The following is a 23,748-nucleotide window of genomic DNA, read 5'->3' as shown; positions in this document are numbered from 1 at the left end:
AGAAGAGGATTTCTGGACATGTCTAGAGGTGTTACAGAGTAAAGCGGGTTGCTTCAGAGGATTGTAATGTTTCATTCGGTGTTAGTTAGTCTTCGTGGATTTCTTGAATAGTAGGGTTTTTATTTCTTTTCTGAAAGTTTTGTAGTCTGGGGTCACGATTAGTAGATTGGAGAGTTGGTGGTCTAGTTTTGCTGCCTGTGTAGCTAGAAGGCCATTGTACAGTTTTTTTTCTGTTTGATATTTCTGATTGGTGTCTGGGTTCTCCTGTGTCTGGTTGTGGTAGTTTGGATTAGTTGTTCAAGTAGGCTGAGCTGTCACCATTTATGGATTTAAATAATAGACAGTATAATTTAAATAGTATTCTTGCTTGAATTGGGAGTCGAGGTATGCCTCGGTGATGGGTCGTGTTTTCCTTAGTGAATAAGATTAGTCTGAGAGATGTGCACTGTTTGTTGTTTTATCATTGTTGCAGTAGTCGAGGAGACCTAGAACTAAGGACTGGAGCATGAGCTGGAATTGTTTTCTGGCGAAGAATTTTCAAACTTGCCTTAGGTTTCTCATGACAGCGAATGATTTCTGTATTGTTTTGTTGATTTGTGGTTGCATGGTGCAGTATCTGTCAATCGTCATTCCCAGAATTTTTAGAGTGGGTTGAATGGGGTATGTGATTGAGTTTATTACTAGGTTTGTTATGATTGGGGTTTTATTTTTTTCAAGAAATATGAATTTTGTTTTGTCTGGGTTCGGTTTTAGTTTGTGGTCTTTCATCCATGTTGCCACTGTTTCTAGAGTTCTGTGTAGTTTGTCTGTCATGGTGGGCGTTGGCTGATCAAAAGGCAGGAGAATGGTGATATCGTTTGTATAGCTAAAGGAGGATAAGCCTATTTTGTCTAGGCAGGTGCCGAGGGATGCAATTTAGGGATTGAAGAGTGTTGGGAATAATGGCGATCCTTGGGGTATGCCACAGGGGTTGGACCATGGTTCTGATTTTTCTTTGTTTGTCTTTACTCTGTAGGTCCTGGATTGTAGGAATCCTTGAAACCACATGTGTACTTTGCCTGTGATTACTGTTGTATCTAGTATTTGTAGCAGGATGTCATGGTCTACCAGGTCAAATGCTGCAGTGAGATCTAGTTGAATAATCAGCATTTTTTTGCCTGTGCTGAGGTGTTGTCTAGCTGTGTCCAGAACGGAGCCTAGTAGTGTTTCAGTGCTGAAGTTGGTTCTGAATCCAGACTGTGTAGGGTGGAACAAATTTCTAGGTAGCTGATGAGTTTAGCTTCGAGGCCTTCCATTAGCTTGACATATAGTGGAATTAAGGCTATGGGTCTGTAATTGGATGGTTGATCTGTTGCTCCTTTTGGGTCTTTTAAGATCGGGGTGACAATTGTGAGAAAAGGCCATCTGTGAGCATGGTTTGTATCCATTGCATGAGGAGAGTGTGGAATTTTAGGCTGGAGGATTTTAATAGGTATGGAGGGCATTGGTTGAAGTCGCAAGCTGCATGGCTGTATTTTTTATATTGTTAAGGTCGGACCATTGTATTGTGGAGAAGTGGGACCAGGTTCTATCTGCTGCAGCTTATTCTTTTTCTGTGGGGGGTGGGGGGGCATTGTGATCTCTTCTAGGTGGGTTGGGGTTCCTGAGAAGTTTGTCCTGGCAGTTGTAATTTTGTTTTTAAAGTATTCATCTAAAAGGATGGCTGAAGGGGGAGGGTTGTCGTTTTTGGCTAGGTAGAGTTTGGTGTCTGTGAGTTCTTTTAGTAATTGGAATAGTTTTTTTTGTGTCTTGAGCTTCTATGCCTATTTGGTTTGTATAGTATGTCTTTCTTTTTTCTTTTAGTTTTAGTTTGTATTGTTAAGAACATAAGCATCGCCTCTGCCGAGTCAGACCATAGGTCCATCGTGCCCAGCACTCCGCTCCCGCGGCGGACCCCCAGGTCAATGACCTATAAGTGATCTTTTACTAAGACATTTTATCCTATATAGTACCCCTCTAATTATACCCTTCAATCACCTTTTCCTTCAGGAACTCATCCAATCCCTTTTTGAAACCCCAAATTGTACTCTGCTCTACCACCTCCTCTGGAAGCGCATTTCAGGTATCCACCACCCTCTGAGTGAAGAAGAACTTCCTAGCATTTGTTCTGAATCTATCTCCCTTCAATTTTTTGAGTGCCCTCTTGTTCTTGTTGCCCCCGCCAGTCTGAAGAATCTGTCCCTCTCTACCTTCTCTATACCCTTCATGATCTTGTAAGTTTCTATCATGTCCCCTCTAAATCTCTGCTTTTCCAGAGAAGAGAGTCCCAGCTTCTCCAGCCTTTCAGCATATGAAAGGTTTTCCATGCCCTTTATCATTCTTGTCGCTCTTCTCTGGACCCTCTCGAGTATCGCCATATCCTTCTTAAGGTACGGCGACCAGTACTGAACGCTGTATTCCAGATGCAGGCGCACCATCGCCCGATATAGCGGCAGGATAACCTCTTTGGTTCTGGTAGTGATTCCTTTTTAATAATGCCCAATATTCTGTTCGCCTTCTTTGAGGCTGCTGCACATTGTGCCTCCGGCTTCATTGTTTTGCCCACCAAAACCACCAAAGTCCTTTTCTAGGTTGCTTACCCCCAATACCATCCCTCCCATTGTGTAGTTGTACATTGGGTTTCCTTTCCCTATGTGCAAGACTTTGCATTTCTCTACATTGAAGCTCATTTGCCATTTATTTGCCCATTCACTCAGTTTGTTCAGGTCCCTTTGTAGTTCTTTACATTCCTTAACAGTTCTAAAAAGAGTTTTGTGTCATCCGCGAATTTTATAACTTCGCACTTTGTCCCTACTTCCAGGTCATTTGTGAATATATTGAATAGCAGTGGTCCCAGCACTGACCCCTGCGGGACACGACTTGTGACTCCTTTCCAGTCAGAGTAGTGTCCCTTTACTCCTACCCTCTGTTTCCTGTCCGCCAGCCAATTTCTGATACATCTGTGCACGTCCCCTTCCACCCCGTGGTTCCACAGTTTCCTTAGTAGGCGCTCGTGGGGTACCTTGTCGAAGGCTTTTTGGAAGTCCAGATATATGATGTCTATGGGGTCACCTTTGTCCAATTGTTTGTTTATCCCCTCAAAGAAGTGCAGTAGGTTCGTTTGGCAAGATCTCCCTTTACAGAAACTGCTGGCTGGTTCTCAACAGATTTATTTCTTTCTATATGCTCATTGATGCTGTCCTTGATTAATGATTCAGCCATCTTCCCTGGAACTGAGGTTAAGCTCACCGGTCTGTAGTTCCCCGGGTCGCCTCTGGATCCCATTTTGAAGATAGGTGTAACATTCGCTATCCTCCAGTCCTCCGGGATTACCCCTTTTTTCAAGGATAGGTTGCAAATCTGCTGTAGTAACTCTGCTATTTTATCTCTGAGCTCTTTCAGTATTCTCGGGTGGATTCCGTCTGATCCCGAAGATTTGTCAGTTTTTAATCTATCTATCTGTTTGAGTACGTCTTCGAGGCTCACCTCCATTGACAATAATTTTTCCTCTTGATCCCCCTTGAAGATTTTTTCCAGTTTCGACACGTTAGATGTATCCTCTTTTGTGAAGACCAACAAGAAGAACGTGTTTAATCTGTCTGCCACCTCCTTTTCCTCCTTTACCACTCCTTTCTTGTCTCCCTCATCCATGGGTCCCACTTCCTCCCTCGCCGGTTGTTTTCCTTTCACATATCGAAAGAATGGTTTAAAATTCCGTGCCTCCTTGGCAAGTCTCTCTTCATACTCTTTTCTCGCTGTTCTGACCACATGGTGACATTCTTTTTGATGTTTCCTGTGCTCTTTCCAATTTTCCTTGATTTTATCCTTTTTCCACTTCCTGAATGATTTTTTTCTTGTCTCCTATCACCTTCTTAACTTCATTGGTTATCTGTGCCGGGTCTTTTGCTTGATTCTTTTTGCACCCTTTTCTAAATCTGGGTATATACAGGTTTTGCGCCTCATTTACCATGTCCTTGAATACGGTCCAGGCTTGCTCCACCGTATGTGTTTTCCTGGAGCTGTTCCTGAGTTTTCTCTTTACCATTAGTCTCATGGCATCATAGTTCCCTTTCTTGAAGTTAAATGTTGCAATGGTTCTCTTCTCCTTTGGCATTCCTATTTCCATTTTGAATTGGATCATATTGTGATCACTGTTTCCTAATGTTCCTACTACTTCCACCTCTTGGGCAGGTCCTTTCAGCTCGCTGAGGATTAAATCCAGTATAGCTGTCCCTCTCGTTGGTTCCTTGACAAGCTGTTCCAAGAAGCAGTCCCATACAGCCTCCAGGAACTCCGTTTCCTTTGAACACTTTGAAGCTCCATGGCTCCAGTCTATCCCGGGGTAATTGAAATCTCCCATAACTATGGTGTTTGCGTTTTTACATTCTTGCCTCAATTCGGCTCTCAGTTCTTCATCCTTTGCTTCTGTTTGTCCAGGTGGGCGGTAGTACAGTCCCATCTTTATCTCGATTCACTTTCTTCCTGGTATTTTAACCCATATCGATTCCAGTTGGTCATTTGTCGCTGCTGCGTCCACTCCGGTCGAGTGAATGGTATCCTTTATGTAAAGTGCTACAACTCCTCCTTGTTGGTTTAGTTTTTTTCCATGCTGCTCTTGTGTGTTCTTGGTTACTTTTTCTCCATTTTCTTTCTAGTTGTCTGCATTGTCTTTTGAGTAGGAGTAGTTCGTTGTCAAACCATTTGTCTGATTGTCTGCTGATTCTGTTTTTTGGTTTTTTTTTAAATTTATTTATTTATAAGTTTTCAATTTATACAATCAAGATAAACTTGTACAGAAAGATGATTCATGAAAAGAAAATTATCAAAAGAAAATTAAACAAGCAACCTAAATATAAATCTTCTCAAGTCCTCAAATGGATCCAGGATGTAAATCAAATGTGAGTACATCAAAAAGAAACAATCATTATAGAATCATAAGCTATCAGAGAGTAAAGGACCTCTAATCTATTTAGCACTCTCCTTCTCCAGTCGGGACAGGGACAGGAAGGTCGTCAGTTGGTGAGGATCAAAAAGACATACTTCTGAGTTTTATAATGAATTATGCATTTACAAGGATGTCTAAGGAAAAAAGTTGCCCCTAGGGCCAGAACACCGTGCTCCAGGTTTTAGCAAAAGAAATTCTCTTCTACGCTTTTGAGTCTCCCTTGCCAAATCTGGAGACATCGTATAACCAAGAAATTCTTTTTGTCTTTGTTTATAGAACGTTCTCATTAACCAACTCTTGTCAGGGGTAAGTGCAAGCGTTAAAAGTAAAGTAGATAGAACAGACATTTCTCTATCAGATAAATCTAGTACAGCTGAGATGTTTATAGGGTCTTGATTTATTACTTGTTGGGCATCTCGAGTCTTAGTCAGTAAATAATACACTTGCATAATAGGTGGTAATGCAGACTCAGGTATTTACAATATTTCTTGAAGATATCGTTTCAACATATCTTTAGGTGTTACCGTAGAAACTTTTGGGAAGTTAAACAATCTTAAGTTATTATTCCTAGAAAAGTTCTCCAAAGATTCAATTTTCCTTCTTAAATTTATATTATCTTTAATCAAAGTCTCTTGAAATTTCTTTGATAATCCTATATCTTCTTGAAAATTATTCATTAAAGATTTAGAAACTTCTAAATCTTTTTTCAAGTTCTCTATTTCAGTGTCATAATTCTTGATTTTCCCTTCTAATTGTTGGAATTGAGAATTAAAGGTCTTTCCCAAATTAGAAATCAAATCCCAAAGGAATTCTAATGTAACTTCCTGGGGTTTTTGAGGTAAGAAAGCTTGCAAATTTATTCCAAATTGCTCACCAAATGCAGTCTCTCTCTGTCGTTGTTCCGTCTGGACTGTTCTTGCTTTACCAGATGTTAAATCCTCACTTTCTAGGTTCAGGCTCCCATGAGAAAACTGAGAGCCTAAACTTCTGCTCTCCAGATCGAGTTCTCTGGCCTCAGGGGTAGAATGTCCTCCATCTCTTGGCAACACTCCCTCCCTCGGAGAACTAGTAATGTGGGGTTGTAGGGGCGGTGCTCTGGTGTTGGGGCTAAGCGTTGTTTCAAGCCCCAAAGAGGCCGCCTGCATCTCACCTCGTTGCCGCGCCTCCAGCGGGGAATCTGTCGCCGCTGCCGTGATGTCCTGCATCTGCCGCAGGAATTCATCGATAGTGCCGACAGCTACTGGTCCGGAGCACGGTGAGGCCCCAACCGTGCTCCTGCCTATTCGCTTCGGCATACTAAAAGGTAATAGTTCTCAATGAAAAAAGTAGCAAAGTAATTTATCGGCGAACTTCCTGGCGTCCTCTCATCAAGCTCATGGAAGTGCCATCTTGGATCCTGGGCACATCTGCTGATTCTGTTTTTTGTTTGTATTGGGGCTAACTCATCTAGGGTAGTTGTACTTATATTGCACCATTGTGAGTTAAAGTCTTTGGGGGTCACATTCTTGGATTGTAGCGTCTGTTTTATTCCAGAATTTGGAGGAGTTGATATATTTATGTGATTTGTAGGTTAAGCTTTGGGATTTTAGTTTGGTTTTGCCTTTGGCCCAGTTGATATTGAAGGTGTATGTGTAATGGTCTGATCAGATGGATCTGGATCATTTTCCATTTGGGGTTTGAATCTCTGGTAGAATGGGCTGTTGGATCATGAAGGCTGCAATGTCTAGTTGGTGGCCTTTCTCGTGTGTGGTTTGTGGGTCTATGATTTTGTAGGTTAAGGCTTCAAGGTAAGATAGTAGTTTTTTTACTTGCTTAGAAGTATGGTCTTCGAGATTGAGGTTTAGATCTCCTAGGATTTGGTTGTAAGTTGCCGTTAGTGAGTTTCAGTATATAAAATCTTCGAATTCTGGTCTTGCTGTGTTCCAATTCCCTGGTGTTATGTAGCAGAGCATGCAGGTTATGGATGCATGAAAGTTGGCAGGCTAGTAGATCCATGTTTGGGGTGAATGTTTTGTCTAGTATGTTTAAGTTTAGGGAGTTTCTGACTAAGATGGCTAGACCTACTCCTTTTTTTTTTCCCCCTGCAGACCACTGTTATCTTGTAATCCTTCAGGCAAACTTCCGTTATCCTGGGATCCGAGTCTGAGGTTAGCCAGGTTTCAGTGAGGAAGAGGCAGTCTAGATTTTCAGTTTTTATCCAGTTTTATGTGTTCTGCCTTTGGGCCTAGAGCTCTGATGTTTATGTAGGCACATGTTAGTGTGGTGTATTCGGTTTGCGCACTATTTGTTGCTTTTGGGTAGACAAGTGTTCTTGGTTGGGGGTGTTGTTTAGTCCTGGAAGGGTTTGTTGGTCTTCTCCTCCATTTTGGTGTGATATGGTGTATGCAGGTCTGGGAGTTTATATTTCTGTTTGTAATGGTTCTCCTGGCTGGGTGGTGAATTCTATTTGTGGTTGAAATAATTGGTATTGGGGAGATGTTGTTTGCTGCAGGCCTTCCAGTTGGTTAGGAGCAAGATGATCAGTAGGATAGTTTGTGTTTGTGGTATAGCTTTCATTGTGAAAGACCTAGGGGGTTGGTGGGAGTGATGTTGTAGGTGATTTCCTGGGGATTAGATAGTTGATCTTTCTCTAGGTGTTTGTTGGTGGCAAGTGATTGGGACTTATGCCTTAGATCAGGGGTGTCAAAGTCCCTCCTCGAGGGCCGGAATCCAGTCGGGTTTTCTGGATTTCCCCAATGAATATGCATTGAAAGCAGTGCATGCAAATAGATCTCATGCAGATTCATTGGGGAAATCCTGAAAACCCGACTGGATTCTGGCCCTCGAGGACCGACTTTGACACCTGTGCCTTAGATGGTGCACCTTAGACGGTGTGCTGAACGGCTACATGCTGAGCTTTTTAACTGGCTCAGTGGCTGGAGCGTCGGTGGGGGGCGGAGTGCTCTCCCACGCTCGAGGGGATCCTCAGTTGCTCTGGGAAGAACAAAATGGCAGAGCCAAAGGAAAGGGGAACTTTTAAACAAGCAAGGTTTCCCGCTGAGCCCTCCAACTGGCTCAGCCTTACTGGATCAGACAAATGGTCCATCTAGCCCAGTATCCCGTCTTCAAGGAGGCCAATCCAAGTCACAATTGTGCTGTTTATAGAATAGCGCTTAGTGCTGGGAACTGGGCCTAATTTTAAATGCAAGGATTTACACCAACTAAGACCTGGTGTAAATCCTTGTACCTAAATTAGGTGTGGATCCCCCTTATTCTATAACAGTGTGCATAAATTACAGGAACACCCATGACCACACCCCTTTTTGGATCCCAGCGCCTAAAAATGTGTGTAAATTTTAATTGACAGTGCTGCTGATTGATTATTAGTTCCAAGTATAAGTGACTTGTTCAATTAAATTGTGTACAGAAATTAAACACGTGCCCAAATTTCTGCATGCAGTTTTTAGCTCTATTTATGATTCAGGTTGCTGTCTTCATGTTTATCTCGTTGTTTGACATAAAGTTACAAGTGTAACAAGTGAAATGATCACATTGAGTGAATCCCATCATAAAGGTGGTTTAATAAATTCTAATAAACAAATTGAAAAAGTCCTGATCTAAATCCAAAATACTTTTCCCTTCCCCATCTCATAGAATCCAGCTCTGTGGTTGCCAGTGCGTGCTGAGCACCCCCTGTTTTGAGAAGGCTCTTCATTGTGTCCAGGAAGGAGTAACTTTATATTGTGCTTGATAGCTCGTCGTTGTGAAATGTTGGTGCCTGTGCCCCACTTCAGCAACCTGTTGGGGTCTATCTAGAAACCAATGGTGAAAAATTATTTTTTTCCCACTTTCCCACAGGTCACAATTTTTAAAAAATATGATTACAGGATTACCACATAAATCAGGTTTGTTTTCATTGCTCCCCACATCTGTGCGTGACAGTTGTGAATATCTTGTATTCGGGGCTTAAGTTGCCAATAAAAAAGAAGTGAAACTGTGGAACCAGGGAAGGTTTGAGTGGGCCAGGAACAGGACAAGATAGGATTGATTACGGTAACTGCTGTCTGCTTTGCTTCAGGCTCATAACCTACTCTGTAAGGGGTGCACTCTCAAAAACTTGCCATGGAAGTGAAACTGGTTGTAGCCAGTCTTACTTGCAAGGCAGCTCAGCCTCAAAAGGGTTCATGGGGGGAAGGGGGCTTCTACTAATAACGGTAGCAGCCACTAAACTCTATGCAGATGTATTGCAATGAGTTCACTAGTATTAAAATAAGTACTCCTTATAATGTACAGAAGGGAACACCTACCTCATCCTGGGCAGAATTTTCCAGCAGGTCTGGAATTGATGATAGTTGTCTGTGCATCTGTTGTGTGAGTGTATGTTCCATGCCTATAGTCAGAACGTAGTTAGGTGCAGGACACATACTCATGCAACAGCTGTGTCCATATTGTGTGTAAAATTTTTAAAAACCCCAGAAAAGACAGATAAATTGCTCACGGAGCTCCACTGATCTGGAACTGTACTGGACCTGCACTACTTTTCTGAGTCCAACTTCACCCAATTACTCTATACCCTTGTCCTCTCATGCATGAGCTACCTCATCACACTATTCATTTCACTGTCGAGTTTGTTGTTAAAGCATTGGTTGTCTCTTTGTGATGTTGCGAGTATCTTTTTTGTTAGTTTAAAAAGTTGTTTGAGCTATTGGGGATCTTTAATAGTTGTTAGGAGTAGTATATCTTTTTAGCCTCTAGGGTGGATTTTTTATATTCTTCATGCAGTTCCTTCCATTTGGACCTGTCACTGTTAAGCCTGGATTTGTCAAAACAAAGAAGAATCCAACAAGTCTGCAGTGAAAGTCAAACAGCAAAACCAAAAGAAGAACTGCAGAGATGATATACAAGATGCAGGAACTTTATTGAAGATAATCAACCTTTACTTTTCAAAGAATGGTTCAGATTGTTTGGAAACTGGGACCCAACACGGTCCGTGTTTCAAATAACACTTCTTCCTCAGGGGTCCAAGGTGTTATAAATCCAGTATACCAAGAACCATATGGAGTATAGCGGTAGGACGTAAAATTTGTTAAAAACAGGCGACTGGAGGTTCCTGTCATAAAACGCCACCTCTGTGGTCCAAGGTGTTATAAATCTAGTATACCAAGAACCATATGGAGTATAGCGGCAGGACATAAAATTTGTTAAAAACAGGCGACGGGAGGTTCCTGTCATAAAACGCCACCTCAGTGCCGCCTGTTTTTAATGAATTTTATGTCCTTCCGCTTTACTTCATATGGTTCTTGATTTACTTTAGATGGATTTATAACACCTTGGACCCCTGAAGAAGAAGTGTTATTCGAAACATGGACTGTGTTGGGTCCCAGTTTCCAACCAATCTGAACCATTCTTTGGAAAGTAACAGTTGATTATCTTCAATAAAGTTCCTGCATCTTATATATCATCTCTGCAAGCCTGCATTTCCTTCTTGCTTGGTTCTTAAGTTGTTGGTAAACCATGTGGAGGAGTAGTTCCGGGGATAGTATTTGATCTCTTTGACTGGTGCTAGTCCCTTGTAGAGTTTTACCTCAGTTTGCCAGTCCACAGCAGTCTCGTCAACAGATTGAGTTGGGTTTTAATGTTTCTACTAGGTTGGAAAGGCCTGTGGAGAGATCCTCTAAGTCAGTGTTTCTCAACTTCTTCAAGCCAAGTATCCCCTAAGCCTAACAAATACCACCTGAGTACCCGCCCAAGCTCCACCCCTGACTCTACCCCCATAATAATAGTACTAATTATAACTCAATTTCTTCCATTTTTCATATACACACAATATAATTTTATTAATACATAAAGGTAATCACAAAATTTAAAAAAACACAAAGCACAGAGTACGCAGAGAAAATGTTAATTATCATTTATATTGGGGGGGATTTCAAAGAGGTCAAGGCAGATGACTTAAAAATATGCAATCAGTAACAACTACAGAAAAATAGACAAATATAGAGCAAAATATAGACAGCAGATATAAATTCACAAAACTGACACATTTTGATCACTAAATTGAAAATAAAATTATATTTCCTACCTTTGTTGTCTGGTGATTTCATGAATCTCTGGTTGCATTTCCTTCTGACTATGCATCCAATATTTCTTTCTGCTTCCTACATGCTTCCTCTCCTCCGGACCCCATTCCGTTCCCCAACCAACTCTCTCTCTCTCTGTCTCTCCATGAATCCAACTTTTCTTCCTCTCTCCTCCACCCCTATTGGCAATATGTCTCCCTCTCTCACACTGTCTGTCTAACTTGAGAACAGCATCACTGCCACATCCAACATTCTCCCTCTCTCGTCCCTCGGATCATGTGCAGCATTTTTCACCATTGCCCACATGCCCTATGCCCTATCACCCCTCTCCAGCACAATGCCACATCTCTCCCTCCATCACTGTCCAACTTTCCTCCCCCTTGAATCCCCTTCAATCTGCCCTTTCCATCACTATATCCAACATTTCTCCCTCTCATCCTTCTATTCCCCATGCATATCTACCTCACTTCTCTATCTCTATAACAAATTTTCCTTTCTTCCTTTCCCCATGTGTTCCATCTCTCATTCATACACTCATGTCCATCAATTCTCCCTTTCTATTCCCTCCCTTCTGTGTCCAATGTTCATGCCCTCTCCCTGTCTTCCAGCTTTGTTCCAAAATTAAGTTGCATGCCGGGGATCCCCGCCCACACTCCTCCGAGCCGCCAGGGTTCCCTGGCTGCCTCTCCCCCCCCCTGTTGAAGCCGCTGCCAGGGATAAATTGCTGAAGCCACCCCTGAAGCCAACCCCAGGGCAGGATTAACCAATAGGCTAAGTAGACACGTGCCTAGGGTCCAAAATGGTCAGGGGGGCCCGATGAAGGAGGGCATCAACATTGTTTTTTCCAAATGGCGATGGGCCCCTCCAGCATCGATTGGCAACACGGGCCCCCCCTCCTCTCCATTGACGGAAAATAAGACAAGCAAGCAACGTGGGTAAGAAAGGCAACAGGAACTGTAATTGTGCAAGCGGTGCTGCTTGCCCAAAGCTTCCCTTTGACGCAGCTTCCTATTTCCGCCTGGGCGCATGGTGGAGTGGGGCAGGGGGCCCAGTGTACTTGTGTGCCTAGGGACCCTCGACAAATTAATCCTGTCCTGGCCAACCCTGTTACTTTGTTAGAGCCAGACTTGCTGCATCCTCCCCTAGCAGCAACTCCGTTCAGGGATGGCGCGTGCAGCGATTCACATGCACGTGGCTGGCCACAAGCCTTCCTTCTGATGTCAATTCTGACATCAGAGAGAAGGTTCCGGGTCAGCTATGCAGCGTGTGAGTCACTGCCTGCATCCCTGAACGGAATGTTGCTGGGAGAGAAGGAAGCCAATCCAGCTCCAACGAAATTATAGGGCCGGCTTTGGGAGTGGAGGGTGGTACAGTGGTATGCGCACTGGGTGTTGTGAAACACTAAGTTGATAGTATCATTGTATATTTTCTTATGTTGTGTTTGCTTCTTGGTTGATGGTTGATTTGTTGTGTAAGTATAGTTGAATGTGATCAAATGGTGATTGGACCAGGGTACTGTTTTGGTGATGTAGTCAGGAGTTCCTGTGTTGAGCAGTGTATCACTCCTATTTTACCATAGTTTATGGTTAAACCTATCACAGTTCCATAACTGCAAGAATATTACTGTTAGAATGGCATAACCTAAAGCTTTATAATATAACTTCCAGGACCTCGGTGGTTCTGCTGTACAAAACAGTTTTTTCATTCACAAACTTTTGGCACCCTAATTGTCACCAGTCTTATTTAATAGCGCAACTTTTAAAGCAATCAAGGCTTTAGAATATAACTTTTTACCTTGTGCAACCGAGTTTGTTAATCCCATATCACAGTTTTGAATTGAGAGCAGCATGGCTGCGGCTTTTTTCTTTATTTATACATATCACGTCATTACATTTCAAAAGTCATTACTGACGTACTTAGTCCAGGAAAGCCCTATCAAATAACAGCAAGCAGACTTTAAAGAGACTATTTAAATAAGATATCCACTCTATCTCAATATTAAGCCCCTTAGGTTTCATTGAATTCAGATGATAGATCCATTTTTGTTCTTTAAAGTTTAATTTCGCTTCTTCATTACATTCCTCCCACCCAACTGTAACTTGATCAGTGACTCTCCATTTAATATCTGAAATACAGTGTGTTTTATTTTATCTTGCCAGTGTTGAACTAGCGGGGCTTAAAGGTTCCCTGTTGTCATTCTGGATTTATGTTTAGTTAATCTTACAGAAACTTTCCTACTTGTTCTACCCAAGTAAAGCAAGTCGAATGGGCATCTAATAAGATAACCTACCCCTCTACTATCACATGACGTTCGAGAGGTAGTGTAATACTTTTTGTAGCAGGATCAATCCAGGACTCTCCTGTCCATGCACTTTCGCACCACTGACTGTGTCCACAAATTATATGGGAACATTCTTCATTTACTATAGCCTGCTTAATCTCAAATTTATTAATAGACAACATGTAGCCAGTAGTACGACCACGTTTATAGGACACAATAGGCTGTTCTGCAAACTGAGCGCTTAGTTGTATTATAAACCAATGCTGTTTAATATAGCAAAGACTGAACTGCTGAGTAAACGGAAAAACGCAAATCATTCATTCTTCTTGTATTTCAATCTTCATTTCTTGTAATAAAAGAAATCTCTGAGCGTACTTAGCACGTAAATATTCCTTATGAATAACTCTAGTGGGATATCCTCGCTCTTTGAAATATATACTTAGTATTTTAGATTGAACTTGCTGATAAGTACATAATCTTTGGATCCTCAAGAATTGACTCACCAGTAGGTTATACTTCAAATGATATGGATGATCGCTCATAAAATGTAGAAGATTGTTCTGTTCTACTTGTTTCCTATAAAGGGTTGTTACTATCTTGTGATCAGTTCCTCTCATTAGCATCAAATCCAAAAATGCTATGTTGGTAGAGTGGTAAGTCATTGTAAACTTCAGATGAGGGTCAAGGGTATTAATATAATTCACAAAATCCTCCAATTCAATTAAAGATCCAGTCCAAAATATAAAACTATCATCCAAGAATCTTTTCCAGAGCTTAACTTTTTGAAAAAAAAAAAAAAAATCAGACGGGTATATTAGATCTTGTTACAGTCGTCCCCACCACAATACCTTGTAACTTCATATAATATTCTCCATGATAATAAAAGTAGTTATGATTGATTACCAGTTTAGCTAGTTCAAGCAGCCATTCAGCTTTAAAATGACCAAGATCTTTTTGTTCTAGTATGTTTTTAATAATATGAGTTAGAGCTGCAGATTGGGGGATCACAGTATATAATGAGGTGATGTCTAAAGTCACAAAAAGTCATTCCTGAGAGATCTCCTGTATCTTCCATTATTCTCAAAAGATGAGAAGAATCCTTAATAAAAGACATTATGTTTTTAACTTCCGTTCTCAAAAAATAGTCTAAAAACTTAAGCAATGGTTCTAAAATAGACTGTTTAGTAGACTATCAGGCACCCTAGGGGTGATTGTAGATTTTTATTCCCTTTCAGTAGTAAGTACATTTTTGGTGTATTTGGAAATATTTCAAAAAGCGAGGGTATCCCACTAAGGCTATTCATAAGGCATACTTACGTGCTAAGTATGCTCAGAGATTTTTTTTATTACAAGAAACGAAGATCAAAATACAAGAACAAAAAATGATTTGCATTCTTCCATTTACTTCTTTGAGTAGTTCAGCCTTTGCTATTATTAAATGTCATTGGTCTATACCAGGGATCTCAAAGTCCCTCCTTGAGGGCCGCAATCTAGTCGGGTTTTCAGGATTTCCCCAATGAATATGCATTGAAAGCAGTGCATGCACATAGATCTCATGCATATTCATTGGGGAAACCCGACTGGATTGCGGCCCTCAAGGAGGGACTTTGAGATCCCTGGTCTATACTACAACTAAATGCTCAGTGTCCTATAAACGTGGTTGTACTACTGTTCTACCTCTACTGTTCTACCCCCCTTGACCCACTCTCCCCTCCCCTTCCAACCTCAACTACTTCCTTGCCTACAACTCTGATCAATTGATATGAACCGCTTGTAACTCTGATTAATTGATGTGAACCACCTAGAACTCCCTGGGTATGGCGGTATACAAAAATAAAGTTATTATTATTATTAATAGATTTGAGATTAAGCAGTCAATGAAAAATGTTCCCACATAATTTGTGGACACTGTCAGTGGTGCGAAAGTGCATGGATAGGAGAGTCCTGAATTGATCCTGTAAGAAAAAGAAAGTATTACTCTACCTCTTGAACGTCATGTGATAGTAGAGAGGTAGTTTATCTTATTAGATGCCCATTTGACTTGCTTTACGTGGGTAGAACAAGTAGGAAAGTTTCTGTAAGATTAACTGAACATAAATCCAGAATAACAGGAAACCTTTAAGCCCCGTTAGTTCAACATTGGCGAGATTAAAAAAACCACTGTATTTCAGATATTAAATGGAGAATCAAGTTACAGTTGGGTGGGAGGGAGGTACTGAAGAAGCGAAATTAAACTTTAAAGAACAAAAATGGATCTATCACCTGAATTTAGTGAAACCTAAGGGATTAATATTTAGATAGAGTGGATAACTCTTATTTAAATAGTCTCTTTAAAGTCTGCTTGCTGTATTTGATAAGGCTTTCCTGGACTAGGTACGTCAGTAATGATGTGATACGTATAAATAAAGAACAAAGCTGCGGTCATGTTGCTCTCAATTCAAAACAGTGATATGGGATTAACAAACTCAGCTGCACAAGGTAAAAAGTTATATTCTAAAGCCTTGATTGCTTTAAAAGTTACGCTATTATGTTGATAGTAAAAGGTATATTTGTTGAACAATGCTATTCTTTTTTAGAGGAACTTCCTTGAAAAAGCCACGGTGAAACATAGTTCTATGTCGGAACTAAAATCCCTCTGCCGGGTTGATACAAAAGATGAGTATTAACTTAAATAATTTAAACATAATTTATTGAAAAATATTTAAGATAAAATAAGATAAGACTGATGACGATTTGGGTGCCAAAAGTCTGTGCATGAAAAAGCTCTTTTTCGCACAGCGGTACTGCCAAGGTCTTGGAAGATATATTATACGGTATGTGTTATATGAAGAATAAAGAGTGTTTATGATACACCCTTAAGAAAGTACTGTATTACAAGTGTTGAGTGAGAACAACGTAAAGCTGACATACATAACTGGATACAAAAGTAATGAGAGGATGCTATTGAAAGCCAGAGTCAGTTTAATGGTAAGTCACTTCCTTGTCACCTTCAGAACTAACCCCTCCAATAATAGTTACCACAATTAGTTAGTTAAGCAAAAGAGCATTTTTGATGGGGGCTTCTTTATCTAATCCACCTGAATAATTCAGAGGTCTCATTTGTGTCAAAAGAAACTTTTATTCCTTCCACAACTGTACCCCAACCAAGACAGCTCTTGAATCCCATATTTTCTGTTCAGGGAATGCAACACTAATTTACTTATTTGAAATGTTATCTGAAAGAGAAGACTATGGGCTCCTTTTACTAAGTGCGCTAGCGTTTTTAACGCGCGCTAACTAAAAAATACTAATGCAAGCTCTATGGAGGCGTTAGAGTTTAGCACGTGTGGTATTGTAGCGCACGCTAAGTGCGCGCTAAAACTGCTAGCGCACCTTAGTAAATGGAGCCCTATAATTAAGGGCAATTTACAGAAATACAAGTTTTCTTTCAAGTGATTTGGAAACATTGACACGATCGCTTTGTCTAGTTTTTCTTTCTTTATTTTTGTCCTAGACTGATTATGAATTTTCCTTACACCTAATATCAGAAAAATGTGATATCTCAGTAATACTTGATGAACGTCCTGAAGATGAAATATTCCAGTGGAAACTTAAGGTAGAATGTTGGCTCTATTTTTGTTGTTCTTTACAAAAGTGTAATAAGATGAAAATGTCTCGGCAGTGCTGCATGCTTCAGTACAGAGGGCGAGTCCTGTCTCTTCTCTAGGGTCAGCTCAACCATTAGAGAAGACTAAGCAGTCACCTAGGGGAGGCAAAGAGCAACTGCACTCAAAGGAAAATAATAAGTCCTGACAACAGGTAGAAAAACAGGAGATAGTTTTATCAGTAGGGAGGGTAGAGGACTAGCCTATGTTTAGTGCGGTTGGCTTTGATCCTGAAACTTTTTAACTTCATGATAGCTGTTTTTTAAATGTATAATAGTTAGTTGAATCTAGCGAGAATAGGGACCCTTATTTCATTCTTTGAATTAATGAAGTCCTTACATAATTCTCAGATCTAAAAGACAAAGATCATAAAACAAGATATAGGTCATCACCTTATTACTAAACTAAGTTGTGACTAGTTTGAGAATTGTGCACACAAAAGAAATGAAAAGGGAATGAGATTTGATTTACCCCCTTCTCCGTGGTTACAATCAAAATGGCTTACTTATATATAGAAAGCATAGCTTGAGCTAGAAAATACCACTTACAACTTGTTTGACCCTTTTTGTTTGTATATCCTGATGATTCTCGTATGAAAGGAAATTGATTTTAATCTTTAAAAATGTAATTGTGTGGCATTAAAGCAAATCAAATTTTGGTAGTTTATAAAGATAGTGTAAAACGACACCACATAAAGTGAAAACTGATCAACCTGTCACTTTTATTAGTTCACTCCTTAAGGCTTAACTGTTTAAAAGTTTCTAGTGTAATATTTTGATCCATAGTGATTTGTTACAATCTTATGTTGTTGTACAATCCCACTTTATTCCGGGACCAGTGGGTTATTTCCGTCTACCTGCTAGGACTTTGTAGGAAGCCTCAAATTTCAGACTTAAACCCCTCCCCCTCATACCTCATCACTGTCATTGGTTCTGTAAACATCAGTCTTTCTTCCTACAAGCCAGGCTGTAGGAGCTTGTCTTTTCGGCTCATATTTTATTTCGTATAATTTCAGCCTTTGTGTTCCCGTTTTTCACCCTTGTGCTACAGAGGTTCCCTGTGGGGACAGCTCCGACTGTGGGAGATCGCAGACTTTTGGGAAAAGTCTGTTTATGGAGGGTTCCCTTCTTGTCAATAAGCCCTCTAGACAGCCTGCACATCAGATTGGAGCTCAGAGACTGTTCCCTTGGGAGATTGCTCACCCCAGGTTCATCCACTAGTGGGTCGAGCGCAGGCTGCATGGTTCCATGGAGATGCATTCGGGGCATTCTAATTTTCATCCCTTCAGGCGCTCTTGTCTGTACTTAGGCTCGTCCATGGGACAACGGTCCTCTTCATCTGCCAGATGCTTTGGCGGGTCTTGACATCAGCAGTCCACAGGGAGGCAGCCAGCGGCTCCAGTAAAGAAACAGTTCTGATGCCAGGCTGGAGTCTCCTTCCCCACGGATCAGGGGGCGGTTTTCAGCATTTCTGGCGGAATGGTAGGCCATTACCTCTGACCGCTGGGTCCTAGAGGTTCTCAGGAATGGCTACAAACTGAAGTATCTCTGTCCTCTGACTGAGTATTTTCTGAAGTCACCTTTGGGCCGCACCAAGAAGGTGATTCGGGTGCAGGCCACAGATTGCAGGCTTCTGGATATTGCATCTATAGAACCCGTTGCAGAGTGAGACTCAGGTTCTGTGAGACAACGTTCAAGGAGATTTTCTCAGTCATCCGACGCTGGACCCCAGAGAGTGGTCACTGTCTCAGAGTATTCGATTGCATAGATCAGTTGGGGGTGGCCCACATTTGACCTAACGGCGACTGCAGCCAACAAGAAAGCTGATCGATTCTTCAGTTGTCGAGAGGCCAGCAGTAAAGGCCTGGATGCTCTGGCATGGCTCTTGAGCACGCGGTCTAGATTAGCCGGGGCTATTCTTCGGTGGTAGTTGACACGTTGCTTCAAAGCAAACGGAAGTCCACAGGGGGGCCTATATGAAAGCTTGGAGTTGTTGCCTTGCCTGGTACACCCTGAGTCAGGTGGACCCATCTGTTCCATCGATTCCTAGTGTCCTGGAGTTTCTGCAAGATGGTCTGATGAAGGGCCTAGCAGTAGCTTCGCTCTGGGTGTAGATTGCTTGTCTTTTGGGTGTGGGCCCTCCCTCTTTGCAGGGCTTATTGACAGCTCATTTGGATGTGGCTCATTTCCTGCGGGGCACTCTGCAACTTAGGCTTCCGTTGTGCCTACCCTGCCTCACTTAGAATCTTACTCTGGTTCCCTGCTCTTTGGCTTGTCCGCCGTATGAGCCTTTGGGAGCAGGCGTTCTTTACGATCAAGGCCATCTTCCTGGTGGCTGTTACCTCAGTCCGTGGAGTTTCAGAGCTTCAAGCTGTCCCCTGCCGGGATTCCTTTATGCGGATTGCGAATTCCGGTGTGATGCTGCGCACTGTTCCTTTCTTTTGAAAGCGGTTTCCTCTTTTCACGTAAATTGGAAAGTCTAACTTTCTGTTTTTGCTTCCTCTGGTTTGAGGGAGCAGGACTGGGTGTTGTGATCCTTGGACATGACAGGTTTTTGTTGTAGTATCTGAAAGTCACCACAGAGTTCCTCATCTCTGATCACCTGTCTGTTCTATCAGGTCCTGTCCACAAGGGAAGGCCTTCTTCTAAGGCAACCATTTCCAGATGGATCTGTAGGACCGTTTCCATGGCTTACTTAGCAGCTGAAATGACCCCCTCCCCCCCCCCCCACACACACACACACAGTGCAGGCTCATTCTGCCTGAAGTGTTTCCTTTGCATACTTTCACCAAGTTTTACAGGATCGATTTGGCAGCCAGGCAGGATGCTGCTAATGGTGCCGCTGTTTTGGCAGCAGGCTTATCAGTCCCAACCTGATTCTCCGGGACTGCTCTGTTATGTCCTACTGGTCCCAGAATAAAGTGGGATTGTATAAGAATGAAAGATGAGGTTCTTACCTTTGCTAATCTTCTTTCTTGTAAATCCACACTTTATTCTGGGAACCTGCCCTATATTTTCCTGATTCGCCGATTGCCTGCCTTTCATGTACTGGTAAGCTGGATTTCTGTTTTCTGACCAGCCTTTATAGAGTGCCATCTGTTTGGGTTTAGCACTCAGTTTTGGGGGTCCCTAGTTAGGGCACCCTCTTCTGTCAGTGCATGCTGTCTCTACTTATAGCACTGTTATTATCATTCAGGTTACTAATGTTTGATATCCTGATTCAATTATGTTTACTTGTTGCTGTTTTGCATTTCTGATTGTGAGCAGAATACACTTGTCGGGGAGTGTCCCCCCTGTTCCCCTCTCTCTTGTTGTTATTATCCTCTATAGATGGTCCTGGCTGCTTTGCTACTGACTGATGTTTACAGAACCAGTGACAGTGATGAGGTATGAGGGGGAGAGGTTTAAGTTTCTGAAATTTAAGGCTTCCTACAAAGTCCTGTTGGGTAGATGGAAATAACCCACTGGTTCCAGAATAAAGTGTGGATTTGCAAGAAAGAAGATTAGTAAAGGTAAGAACCTAATCTTTTGTTATCCACTTTGAATGTATTTAAGGAAAAGTCAGCAGAATACAAATATTTTTACCGTTACCATTTAGATTTGCTATGTTCTTGAACTTTACAGTTTTCCTGATTGTTAATATTTAATAAAAAAGGTTTTCTTTTACTTGAGGACACTTTTTAATAAACTCGTGTTTTTATGTATTAAGGATCTCAGTAAAAGATACTCTTCAATTAGAAAAACCCTTGGAGATGGAAATTGTTTTTATCGAGCATTAGGCTATGCTTACTTGGAATCTCTTCTTGGAAATCCCAGAGAAATACATAGGTATGTCTTAATAAACCTCTAGATTTCAGTACAGCATTTAATTTGTTGCATTGTTACTTATCTAATCTGAACTCTACATCAAAAGCATTATTGTATGATTCGCTCATTGTCTGGTTATTCTCTTGAATGGATTGCTTCCTCTTTATTCTTTAAATTTAAAACAAGGTGCTTGCTTGAGTGCAATTTGCACCATTGACTGCTCCTGAAGTGCAAGGGATCCAAGAAAGGAGATAGCCCACTTTTAATCACTGCTGGATCCTTTGAGGAAGCAGTCCCTGGGAGCCCTTTCTAAAACTGTCATCCATGTCATTAATGTAAACAAATGCCACAGGTGTTTTGTTTTAGGTGCAATTTCTCTAAATGGGTTAGTTTTGAGCATCCAAAATCCAATCTAAAAGGTAAGAAAAACTAATATCTAAATATTTTATTCCTTCTTCCTTCCAAATAAAGGGAAATGAATCAAATAAACCTTTTGTACAATATACATTTTGTGGAAAAATTTCTGATTTATTCCAATTTATTTTGTATCCTGAAAATTTACCAAATATCTCAATCAGGATTCCTCAAATGAAGCAATATGTCATCTGCATAAGCAGAGACCTTGTATTGCAAGAAGAGGAGGCGGGGTCTCACCGGAGCCTTGAAGTAAAGAAGCACACCGAGGATACGGACTTGAGACCAGTGAGGAAGCTGAAGAAGGGGAGATCTGCAATCATAGTAGGAGACAGTCATGTAGCATGAGAGAAGTGGACAGTCATGTAGCAGGAGGGAGAGAAGACCAACTAATGACCTGTCTCCCAGGAGCAAGAACAAAGGACATCACCGACAGAATTGAGAGGATCCTGGAAGGAGTGGAGATGGAAGAGACTGCAGTGATAATCCACGTTGGGACAAATGATGTCAACAGAAACAACTACAGTTCAAGATCCTGGGAAGGAAACTGAAGCTGAGGACACAGAAGATAGCGTTCTCGGAGATCCTGCCAGTACTGAGGGCAGACGTGAAGAGGCAGATGGAGCTACAAGCAATAAACGCATGGCTGCGGAGATGGTGCGAAGAAGAGGGATTCTACTTTGTAAGGAATTGGACAACTTTTTTGGGGAAGAACAAGCTCTTCAGGAGGGACGGACTTCACCTGAGCACGGCAGGAACAAGACTTCTAGCAAACAACGTTAAGAGAGGAATAGAACAGGCTTTAAACTAAGAAGAAGGGGAAAGCCGATAGTCAACCGGACGTCGATGGCTCGAGTGAGAGTATCCAAAAAAGATACTGAGCAGGAAAAATGCTTGGTAGAAACAAAAGGCAAACAACAGGAATTCGAGGAACAAGAGAAATTGGTGAACAAAGGCAAGGCCAAACAGCAAGAGCTAGAGGGACAGGTGAAATTGAGGAAACAAATTGAGGGAGAAAAAGATGCGCCAAAGAAGGAGGAAGAAATAAACACAACTTGGAATCTGGCAGCTCAAAAAGGGGATGACCAGAGGAACAAATCACAGGGAAAAACAACAGAGAAAGGAAAAAACCAGGACCTAAATTGCTTGTACGCAAATGCAAGGAGCCTAAAGAACAAAATGGGAGAACTAGAAATCACGGCCAAAAAAGAGACCCTGGATGTCATCGGAATCACAGAAACATGGTGGAACGAGGAAAATAAATGGGACATAGTACTGCCAGGGTATAAACTCTATCGAAGAGACGGGACACAAAAGAAGGGTGGAGGAATAGTACTATATATAAAGGACACCATTCACTCGACCAAAGTAGATATGGCAACAGAGACGGACGGATTAGAATCATTATGGGTTAAATTACCAGGAAGAAATGGACCTGACATAAAATTGGGACTGTACTATCGTCCACCTGGACAAACAGAAGCAAAAGACAAAGAACTGGAAGCAGAACTAAGGCGGGAATGCAAGAACGGAAATGTCATGGTAATGGGGGACTTTAACTACCCCGGATAGACTGGAGTATTGGAAACTCAAACAACACAAGGGAAATGGAATTCCTAGAGGCTGTGCGGGACTGCTTCAAGGAACCAACGAGAGGGAATGCAACTCTCGACCTACTACTCAACGGGCTGGGGGGACCTGCAAAGGAAGTGGAAGTAATAGGACCACTAGGAAACAGCGATCACAACATGATCCAGTACAAACTAGAAGTAGGAGCATCAAAAGGGAAGAGAACCACAGCGACAACGCTCAACTTTAAGAAGGGAAACTATGACACTATAAGAGCAATGGTAAAAAAGAAACTCAGGAAAGGTTCGGGAAAAACAAAGACCGTGGAGCAAGCTTGGTCCCTATTCAAGGACACGGTACAAGAAGCACAGAACCTGTACGTCCCCAGATTTAGAAAAGGATGCAAAAAAAATCAAACAAAAGACCCGGTGTGGATAAGCAATGCAGTGAGGGAAGCGATACGGGACAAGAAACAATCGTTCCGGAAGTGTAAAAAGGACAAAACCGAGGAAAACTGGAAAGAGCACAGGGAACATCAAAAAGAATGTCACCGAGTGGTTAGGAAAGCAAAAAGAGAATACGAAGAGAGTCTGGCCAAGGAAGCAAGAAATTTCAAATCTTTCTTCAGATATATTAAAGGGAAGCAACTAGCGAGGGAGGAAGTGGGACCGCTGGACGATGGAGACATAAAAGGAGCGATAAGGGGGGAAAAGGAGGTAGCTGACAGACTAAACATGTTCTTCTCGTCAGTCTTCACAAGTGAGGACACATCCAATATACCGGAATCCGAAGAAATCTTTAACGGAGACCCAGAAGAAAAACTATCGATATTAGAGGTAAGCCTCCAAGATGTCCTCCGACAGATAGACAGATTGAAAACCGATAAATCCCCGGGCCCAGACGGGATCCACCCAAGGATATTAAAGGAACTGAAAACCGAAATAGCAGAAATACTCCAGAAAGTTTGCAACCTGTCCTTGAAAACAGGGGTGATCCCGGAGGATTGGAAAAT

At 41.7% G+C, this 23,748-nt stretch overlaps 1 protein-coding gene across 4 annotated transcripts in view; it reads left to right on the top strand.

Moving 5' to 3' along the window:
* OTUB2 (OTU deubiquitinase, ubiquitin aldehyde binding 2) overlaps positions 1–23,748 on the top strand; it is a 95,717-nt gene that overhangs the window by 4,751 nt on the left and 67,218 nt on the right. For all 4 annotated transcript variants that reach the window (XM_033953348.1, XM_033953347.1, XM_033953345.1 and 1 more), the window contains exons 2-3: positions 16,797–16,898; positions 20,656–20,774. In XM_033953348.1, coding sequence (XP_033809239.1) covers positions 16,797–16,898; positions 20,656–20,774 — 221 coding nt within the window. The remainder of the gene's footprint in view (positions 1–16,796; positions 16,899–20,655; positions 20,775–23,748) is intronic.

Source organism: Geotrypetes seraphini, chromosome 7 (genome assembly GCF_902459505.1).
Source record: "Geotrypetes seraphini chromosome 7, aGeoSer1.1, whole genome shotgun sequence".
Taxonomy (NCBI): domain Eukaryota; kingdom Metazoa; phylum Chordata; class Amphibia; order Gymnophiona; family Dermophiidae; genus Geotrypetes; species Geotrypetes seraphini.
Note: the sequence above shows the minus strand (reverse complement) of the source record. Positions and strands in the feature narration are given on the sequence as shown.